General features: G+C 32.5%; 1 protein-coding gene across 1 annotated transcript; it reads right to left on the bottom strand.

The window, feature by feature from the left end:
• Positions 1–1,302: 1,302 nt before the first annotated feature.
• LOC113518650 (sodium-coupled monocarboxylate transporter 2-like) lies at positions 1,303–10,653 on the bottom strand. The gene is made up of 10 exons (XM_026903613.3): positions 10,344–10,653; positions 9,919–10,043; positions 9,185–9,337; positions 8,844–9,063; positions 8,496–8,766; positions 8,305–8,393; positions 8,115–8,223; positions 7,563–7,724; positions 5,329–5,510; positions 1,303–1,635 (listed from the first exon to the last, which is right to left on the bottom strand). The coding sequence occupies exons 1-10, from the start codon at positions 10,544–10,546 to the stop codon at positions 1,338–1,340; spliced, it is 1,812 nt and encodes a 603-aa protein (XP_026759414.3). The 5' UTR covers positions 10,547–10,653; the 3' UTR covers positions 1,303–1,337.
• Positions 10,654–11,006: the final 353 nt, after the last annotated feature.

Raw genomic sequence — 11,006 nt, 5'->3', positions numbered from 1 at the left:
TACACAGTGAAATTACCCTCTCCTCTTCTCTACACGCCTCCATAATATTTTAGTTCTTAGGAATAGTAACATATGTAGCTATAAACATCAAAGTGATATTTGTGATATCCAGAACCCAGAGTTGAACATTTGGAAATGCAATCCTGAACATCCAAACTCGAATTAAATTAGATATTTTTATATGCAATTTAAAATGCCGAACAATCTGACATCCCTGATGGAAAGTAGAGATCTACGGCTATTGTCATTAACAGTATCATGGATATTACAGAGTATACCGTGACGCCCATGATATTTATCATGCGAACTAAAGTGTTACGCTTCCATGCCTTGTCATTTTTGTGCAAAGCCTGGTAATGTGTCGAATAAAATAGCCTACTGAGAATATAACTCAGAGCCACATTTACGGGAAGCAACATATCTACCATTGAGCCACGGAACTTTCATCCAGTAAAATCAAATTAAAATACTTAATGGTCAGCAAATTTTTTAGCAGTTTCATAATAATACTTATAAATCATAGACTAATGAACAAAAACCGTAGGCAGCATATGCAGCGTTCGCTAATGGTCAATATAATACAACATAAAGACGAAGTTTCATGTCAAATGATCTGACAAAGCGCACCCAACGAAAAATGGTGAACGGGAATGTTCTGGAACTGGAATTCAGATCAGGCGAACAACTTAATGACACCCAATATATCATCGTTACGTCACATGAATAATGGAATATAACGACAAGAATTTGTTGAGCATCCACTCACTTCGCTTAGTGTGAACTTTGACATCTATTTTCAGTTTTGTAAGAAATTCGAACAGTTCTATTGTGTGTGATGGAGCTTATTCAAAAGAATGACGTTAGTATGACGCCATATCCATTGCTGGGTACAAATCTCTTTTCATAAGAAGGGCCTACCATTTTTATGTTGGCCAGGTAGTTGGAATACAGTATTATATTTCAAATTTTCTTTATTATTAACTAGTGATTTTTTTTATATATATATCACTCTCATTATCCCCTTTTTTGATATTTTAGAGATTTGAAGAAATGGTCACATGTTAATTTTTTACTATGTCAAAAAACGTTTTACGGTTAAATACCGTAGAACGTTTTTTTGACACGAATGCAAGATCCAAATTTAATATTTACTTACTTAAGTAACAAAATAATACTGATGATTGTTTTGAACTAGTAAGCAATTAGTTTGAATATAGCTAAGTAAAATTATCGATGCCTGTACTTAATATAAGAGATAGAAAACTACAAATAATGGATTTACAGAGGAATTGTAAAGATAAACAAGTATGATTTAAAAAAAAGATCTTTAATATTTATCAGCGGTCTATAACTTCTTTTAGATGCCGTAGTGCCTCATCTAAAGCCATATGCACTTCTAGAGTATCACGAGGGCCAACTTCTATAGACTCCGTGCTACTTCTAGATGAAGATTTGTACAGCATACTTTGAGCTAATGGGCAGAAGACGTCGGGATTCATGGATTCAGTTCTGGATTTTCCAGTTAGATAACTCATTGGTACTCCAATTAGTAGGACCGATATGGCGCCGGCGAATGGACAGTACGTGAATGAGATTCGAAAGAGAGACTGCAGAGGTTTGGCTGGCAATTGAGTCCTGGAAGATATATTACAAACATATTATTATTTGAACTGAAATAATGTATTTTTAAGATGTATGATAGTTTTTTCTAAACTTCCTACATTAAATGTATAACAAAAAATTTACATGATTAAAAGAAAATATACATATAATGATAATTTGTTATGTAGTCCTGGTATAGAATTGTCCACCCGCTTTTTCCCCTTGGATGTCGCAAGAGGCAACTAAGGGAACATAATAGTCGAGGGATGGGCAGCAGCATACCTCCTAAAATATCACTGAAGACTAACTGCGTTCCCCCCCCCCTCTATGGGGGATGCTTATATTCAGCAGAGGACAGTTAATAGCTGATGTAATGATGATGAGGGTGCTATAATTACATAATGTACAAATGTTTTATGTACATACCTTAGATTATAAAGTATATATATTAGCAATGTAAAAAAGAAAAAACATATTAATACATACATGGCGGGAGTATGAACAAAACATGTTTAATTATTTTTAAGTTCTGAAATGGAATTAGTTTTAAGTGAATATACTAAATGTAACATAAAGTAGGAAAAAAAATATTTTTTTGCATATATTTCACGCAATTATGCCATAAATATTTATCTCTTTAAATGCAATACTATAGTACCATCAAAAATAATTTGTACCAGAATTGGTAGAAAAAAAAATCTAATTTAATCCAAATAAAGTACTAAACGTACTAAATACGTGATTTTTTTGCTTTTTTTGGAACTTCAATTCCATTTATATTCTGACCTGTCACATGCACACATTTAACACCTAGTGTGCGTGTTACAGTACAACCATTTTCTTGTTTCATTTTTGTGATTGTATTGCTAGTCTGTCATCATAACACGTTATACTATGTTACGTCTATGTTACGCACTGTTTATTTTGAACTTAGTAAAAGTTTGAATACATGCCAATCCTTCTTAATATCATAAAGCTTAAAGTTGGTGAAGTTTCAGATATGTAAATGTTTACATGCTTGGATGTTCTTTATGTAATTATAATCATGTTAAACAGCATAACAAATTTGGATAAAATTTATTAAGCTGTTTACTTATTTGTGGATTAAATTTTATTAAAATTTGTCTAAAATAAAATTTGTTTAAAATATTTTATCCTTAAAACTGAAATGTCATCGATCATAATATATAAATATAAATTACATAATATTCATGAGTGAAAATCATAAAACAATCAATATATTTTGATATCATGAATCTTAATAACTTCACTATAAAACTTTGAGTTTTATAACAGAACTTGCTTGCAATCGTTTAAAAAATCATACCAGTTTTACAACTTGGGTCATATCTCGTTTACATTTCATTGCTATGCACTAAAAACCTTTTGCAGTCATAGAATTGTACCACCAAACTCATTTGTGACTAAGAAAAGAGTCAACGAACAAAAGTCATAAAACTGTGAGAATCGAGTAATAGTAATAATATGGAGAAAGTTTTAATAAGGGGGAAATAAAAGTATGCCCGAGTCGATATCGCACAAGTTGCGAAGGAGATTAAAACTTTGGCACCGCACAAGTGTGAAGTCATTTGTGCACATAAAAAATCGGTCAAGCGTGTAGCGATCGTAGTTTGCTTTCTGTATGGAAATGTAGCTTTAGTATAAAATATACAGAGTGAAATTGAAATCGTGAGCATCTTTTTAAAAACTTATTTTACAAGTAAAACTAAACATTTATCCTAAACAAACAAGGGTCCAAAAACCATATAGCTGGATTGCCGAACGCACCGTATTAGTGCAAAAGGTCCATTTTATTTTTAATATTTTATTAAACTAGGTGTTGTGGAAGTTCATAGTACTGGTACTTTGATTAAAATCATTTTGTTTAATTCCACTACCATTTCTATGTGTATGACCATCAACACTTAACGGTTAACCGGCGTTCTGCATTTCAGCGTTCAGTTTTTCTGGTGTTTTGGTGCAGAATGGTTTACACTAGGCTCCGAGCAGCGGTCTAAACATTTTCCTAAAGATGTCTTTTTTCTAGGGAAACACGTGTCGCAAAACTTGTAAAAAATGGCAGTCGGAGATTGATGGCTAGTTTGGAAGGTTGTGGAATTTCTGGTAGTAATAGTGGTCACTCTTTGAGTGTTAGCATGCTTAGTATTTTTTTTTAATAGGTGATAATGGAATGGTAACCCCGACTGCGCTATCGGGATACGCTGACGGGGCACCAGTGAAGGATGATAGGTAAGGGTGAAGCAGGTCAGTTGGCCCATCGTAACGAATTCAACAAGAATTCTTCACGATGGTTTCCAAGGGGAACCACGTGGAGATCGACCTAATAGGGCATATTGCTAGCAATGGGGCTGTCAAACTCCATTGCTAACAATCCCTTTCCCCCCGCATGCTTAGTATTAAAATTATATGGATGCTAATGATTTCGATTTTACCCGGTTTTAATATTGAAGATTATTATCAAAACTGTGAATTTGATAGCACTGTGTTGTACTGTTCTATAGAATCTATATCGAAAAATATTTCCTCATGTGTTTATGGAAAAAGTAAAAAATGATTAGTCTTTAAATGGGATATTTTTCTATTGTCACCGTTATGGTGACTGTACTCGACGCCTACATACATTTATTCAAGCATTATATGAATCAAACGTAACAGGAGGTGAGTTTACTGCTGTCTCTTGGATTGATTTCATTTATCAAGTCTCAGACTGACACATAGATTTCGTTTTATTGGAACTTATGTTACTGAACTCTTTTTTTCTAGTTAAAATTATTTCAGTTTCGAAACATTCAACAGTATAAAGTCGAATACACAATATTTTTTTAATGGGTGATATGTATTAGAGACCCTGCCTGCGCTATCGGTATACATTGGTGGGACACCAGTGAGTGATGGTAGGTGAGGATGAAAGCAGGTTAATTGGGCCATTTGAATTCAATGACTATTAACCACGATAGTTTCCAGGGGGAACCGTGTGGAGGTCGACCTGATAGGGTATGTTACTAACAAGCAGGCAAATTAGATCCCATTACTAATAATCTATTCCTCTCAAAACATTATAAAAAGTCTCTACTAATTTTCAAGTCCACATGTCAATTTAAAGTCGTAAGCGCTGATAAATATTGTGATATTATATTGCCGGCGGGGTTAGGAATTATTAACAGTATACCTTGTTAGGTTGAGCTCTACGCAATAACCCTAGAAAGCATCGTGGTTCATTCCAGAGGGAGACTTTGTACAAAAGTCGATTGCTTGGGTACCTCTGTCTCATTCATGTTTCTACCGTGAAGCAGTTGTGTTTGCGTGGCTGTGTTTCGGTTTGAAGGGTGGGATATGGCGTGAATTTACAGGGTACAGAGGAATAACACCTGAGTCCTCAGGAATGGCAACGCATGGGGGGTGTCATGGGTGAAACAGTATACTCTGTTATGTCCATGGTACTGCTCATGTCTATAGGCGACGGTTACCACTTTCCATCAGGTGGACCTTCAGCTTGTTTGCCATTCTAAGTCGTATAAAAAAAAATTCCATCTATCTATATCCATAAAAAAAATACATTGTCTATATTTTCTAAGGTTACTGCTAATTTCATTTCTAGAGGCCGATTTGAAAGTATACTGGACATAACATTCACGTACATTACCGAAACTTATGAAACCATTTAATCCTTTAAAATTTACAAGCTATTAATATTTATGTACTTACACAGCAACAGGAATTGCGTTTGTAACATTATCCAGAACGTAAGTGAAGTTGGTTTTCCCACAGCCCGCTATCACCAAAGGCTTCCCTTGAAAGGTCAACGCTCCCGTTGCGAGAGCATTTTCAGCCCCTATGAGGAGCCAACCACAGAGCATCAGGCTCAGTAAGCAGCCGCTTAGTGCGCCCTGAAATTGAAGTTTCATAGGGAATAGTAAATATTGTTTAAGCGTTAACCCTTTTAGGGGAAACCCATTTCTCACTGTTTGTGACAAACACGATGTATATAGATTCGATCAAAGATTATCCTAGTAGGTAGCTATGTTAAAATCTACTTGTTTCATATGCAAATCCTAGGAGGTAGTCTGGATTTATTTTATTACTTTATTATTGTTATTTATTCATGTATAAGGGTTCGGTTCAGGGTCGACAACACACACGTGACACTCCTAGCGTTGCAGGCGTCCATAGGCTATATATAGTTACTGTTTACTATAAGGGCTATATGTTTGTTTGCCACCTTTGTAGTATAAAAAAATGTATAAACTAGTGTCTACTGACGGTTACGTCCGTGTAATCTGGATGTATTAATTAATCTGTATAAGAAGTATCCTATGTCCTTCCCCATCCCTAATATTAAGTGAATACCAAATTTTATTGCAATTAATTGGGTCTCAAGAGATAACAAACAAACTCATTTCCACATTTTTTTTATACAACGTAGGTGGCAAACAAGCACACAGCTCATCTATTGGTAAAATAGTCACTATAGTTGAAGCATTAATATTGCAGGTGAACACTATAGACATCTGCAACATTAGGGCTGTCAGTGTCACACGCGCGATGCCGACCCTAATTTGTCATATTAGTAAGAAAGTAATAAGTCGCGGGTAATCATAGTTTATTTATAATCAGTTGGTGCTATCACTTATCTTAATGGTACAATTTTAGAAATAAGGTAGAAGGTATAGATTCAAATGTCACCCGTTCTGATTTTTTTTTCAATCGTTCGATATTTGTCAAATAATTTTATTTTTTAAAAAATATATTTTTTGTATATTTTAATGTCATTATCATATATATAAAAAACTATTATATTTTTCCCCCATTTTGGTATGACAACTCTCAATTGCAATAATTATCATAATCTATTACCATTCCAGTATCATTCGTTAAGGACCTTAACGAATGATACTGGAATGGTAATCCCGCCAACGGTATTTTATACGCTAGCGGGGCACCAGTTTCCAGGGGGAACTATGTGGAGGTCGACTTGGTAGGGTATATTGCCGGCAATGAGGCTGTTTAAACTCCATTACTAACAATTCCTTCGTCCTCGTAATAATTTGACTGTCATATCACGCCAACATTAATGTTGGGAAGCAGTTGTAAAAAAAAAAAATATAATATTAAGATAATGCCTACTGAGTATGCCAAACATAAATTGAATAAAAAATATTTATTTTCAAGTATAAAGTACATTTTATGTAAATCATATTTATAAACTATTGAAATTTTTAAATCAAAAAATAACGAATGAATAAATTATAGGTAGTTATAAAGAATCAAAATAATTAATTTCATTACTAGTTGAAAAAAATCATGATCGGGCTTCTGTACGTCCTGCATCATTTTTGCTACTTTTTTTATTTTACTATTTTTTGGCCGATTTATATAATAAATTATGTTAATACATTTTCATTATAAAAATTCTTCTTGTTTGATGTCATTAAAAAAGGTTGTTTTCATTTAAACGTTACAGCGACATCTAGTAAAATAGTAGGAAAATTGGATGTAGATTTGGGAGAATATAGCATTACACACGCTATCTATTCGAAAACGCACAATTCTCTCATACTCATTCATTTCTACTATTGTAAATAGATGGCGGTATATTATTTTGTCCTTTGTGACGACATTCTCTATATTACAATTATGACGGTTAACAAAATAAACGATAATAAAAGCGGAAAATTTTTCTCTAATACTTATTATTATTATATAATTATATTACTTATATGTATTTACGATATCGCTTACTGTTATATATGAATACCGTGCAAATTGTCTTAGGTATGAAAGATAAAAATCCTTGGAGGCGAATTGTCTCTTAGTCACACTTATATTTTTTGTCAGATAGATTACCTTATTTATTTATATAGCAGTTACTTGATGGACACATAAAATAGATAAGCTAAACTCTAAAAAGAATGCTTAAGATGAAGTTCTATACCACTTACTGAACAATTAGCTCTGGTAAAAACAATGCCCAAAGTGAACAGTCCGAGAAGTGTACCAGCTGTAACTCCTGTTACTCCAGATGCTACGTGTTGAAGTCGATCCAAATCTTTAGCAAACCAAACTACACTAGCGCAGTACAAACCGACAAGTATGCATAAAAGCTGGAACGTAATAAATCATATATTACTAAAATGATTTTTTTTATATAATTGAATGGATTTAAAAAAAATCATCATCGTTGTAAAATTTTTAGGTATAAGACCGACACGAGAATAACTAATTCTTATCGATTATTAAGAGAATTATTAAAAATCTGTTCACACTTGACGAATATATCTGGTAAACAACACACAAGAAAAATAAATAATTTTTATCTTAAAAATTAGAAACGATAATGAGTAGGCGTAACGTAAATTTAATAATAGCTAAATATACAATATTTTATTAAGTATATATTTTAACTACTCATTATATTAATAGGTGAACATACTATTAAATATGCAGTAATACGCATATCCCTATAAAGTATATAGTTATATTGTTTAAGATACCTTCATTATTCTGCAGCATGTCGGTTCCCTGGTACTTTTAGGTATCCATGGTCTTATGAACTCTTCGAATAAAACTCCAGATACTGAATTGATAAGAGTAGCGATGCAACTGCAATGATTCTACATTTTATCATGGAGCAAAAACTTTTATAAGAATAAATAAAAATAAAGCATTCAAGAAATTACATACCCTGTTGTTGCACTGAATATTGAAATTATGAATATTCCACAAATACCGGGGAACATTGCTGATAGACTATTAAGAAATTGCGGGACAAGCTGAAAGAAATATATTTGAGTAAAAGGATTATTAGAGTATTTATTTTCCTAATCTACAGATAAATTGATACATAATCAATCAATTATGGTTAATATCATTACCTGTTCATGTTTATGAATTTTTCCAGCTAATAAAGGATCGCATCCTGCAAACCAAGCATATACAGCTAAACCAAGAAAACAAGACAGCAACTTCATTAATATAACTCCTATACAGGCTACAGTCAAACATATTCTAGCCTGGGTTATTGTAGGAACAGACAGAAGCTTTTGCAAAGATCCTTGGCTGAGCCCTATTTTCCATAGCCAGTTTGTACTTAGTGCTAAGGTTACAGCGAAAAATGATGTATGATGTGCCAACTCTGGATCTGGACTAGACAAAAAAATAACGTAGAGATACATAATGTCACATTATACAATACATATATACGAAATTACAAAGGAACTTACTCATATAAGACGAGTCGACCACTATGACTGGCTAGTTCCCACATTCTTTTAAATCCCATAGGTAATATAGCTAGTCCGCTAGGTAGAGCTGTGCCAGCTACTGCTAAAAATGTCGTAACTATTCCAATGCTGATTATAGCTCTTAAGCCTCCCACAGCACTGAGAGTTGCACATGTTACACAAATAACTGCTGTTATGCGACCAGCAAAAGGATTTGTAACTGAAATGGGAATAAAATTATTATTTATATACTTCGACATTTCTATTTCAAGAATAGATGTGGCAACGAAAAATAATAATTACTAAATATTTCAAATGAATATGGAGAGTTTTCATCTTACCTAATCTAAAAGCCAGAAGTGGCACATATGGAACAATTGGTAACAACATAAGTTTACTGATGACGAATAGAACTGCGGCCACCGTTCGTGTATGTGTAGAAAATCTTATTTCCAGATATTCAAAACTAGAGTTTAATTGTAATTTATGGAATACTGAAAATATAAAAACAGTGTCAAAAATTATAAAATTTATTATTATATAATTACAAAAAATATCAAAATAAGTCTGTAAATAATATCAGACTAGATGTATATGTATATATTTTTTTCTTTTGTCGCCTACTTATGGTTCCCTTTTCAAGAATTGCTTTGGAATTTTTTTTTTATACAACTTAGAATGGCAAACAAGCTAACGGCCCACTTGATGGAAAGTGGTAATCGTCGCCTATAGACATGAGCGGTACCATGGATATAACAGAGTATATTGTTTCGCCCATGCGTTGCCAATCCTGAGGACTCAGGTCTTATTCGTTGGTACCCTGTATATTCACGCCATATCCCATTCTTCAAACCGAAACACAGCCATGTAAACACAACTGCTTCACGGTAGAGACACGAATGGGACAGAGGTTAGTTTAGTTTGTCGAATTAAAAAATAGTATATTTTAAAATAAATTCGCTGTTTAAACTAAGAAACTGCGCTATAGATAAACAAACAATCTTATAAGGTACATAACCCTATAATGATAAGATATAATAATCAACATTATGTAATTATCAAAGTAAATATTTACCTGGTAAATATATAATTGCAGAGAGAAAAGTGACAATGATTAAAGATAAGGCCGATGCCCAGTATTGCGTTCCTCTCAAATATATCTCGACGGGAACTCCCAACAAGGTAATGCTCGTTAAATGGCTGGAATAAAGTATAAAACTTTAGTTTAGTTGGATTAGTAATTTTTAAAACATGCATAAAATGGGTAAGGTTTTACACAAATTGCTAAATTTATAAAACGATAGCTAGAATATTTGAAATTTTTGAACTCAGACATAGTTAACTCTATTGTAAGATTTTAGTTAATATTTAACTTAAAATGTTTTTATTATCAATCTAGATATTTCTAATTTATGTTTTGTTACATATTTACAAAATACATTATATTACATTGCAGTATTTAAAATGTTTTATGGAATATATGTATGTATTATAGCTTACCTTGCAATAAGAGAGAATGAAACAGAAATCACTGACATATTTTTGCCACCAAACAAAAATCCGTTCACAGTATTATACTTTCTATTTACTATATTAAAATACACTATTATTCCTATAATAACACCTAAAATTATTCCAAATAAACAATATTCGGCTAAATTAAAATATATTGGTGACAATGGTACATTTGTTGCATTTTTCATTTTGCTTGTAATTATTTTTAATATACAAACAGTTAAAAACGTGTATCAAGTAGACTGTCTTTCAGCAAGTAATGGAGTTGATATCAGTGATACTCGTCTAACAACAATTAAAGAGATATAGCAGAGATAAAAGTGGATTTGTCTTCAATCTCTCAGCAAACATGAGAATAAAAACATTTTGCGAACCAACGTTTACAAGGCAAATAAAAGTAACACGTGAATATCGAGTGCACATATTTTAATTTAGGTAGTTAATTAACGCACATACCAATCAGTTTCAAATGTAAATATAAACAGGTATCTTTAGTTAGATAAAAAATAATGTAATATTTTAGCTATAAATTATAAAAAGAATAGTCAAGTTTTTCGAGATAGTCATTTCCTTTTACCCGTAAATAAATGCCCTTCTCTTTTTATAAATAGTAAATATGTATTTTATTTATTCCAATAAATACTTATG

This window comes from Galleria mellonella, unplaced genomic scaffold (genome assembly GCF_026898425.1).
Source record: "Galleria mellonella isolate WM207_F2 unplaced genomic scaffold, CSIRO_AGI_GalMel_v1 utg55, whole genome shotgun sequence".
NCBI classification, from domain to species: domain Eukaryota; kingdom Metazoa; phylum Arthropoda; class Insecta; order Lepidoptera; family Pyralidae; genus Galleria; species Galleria mellonella.
This window is presented reverse-complemented; position numbering and strand designations above follow the sequence as displayed.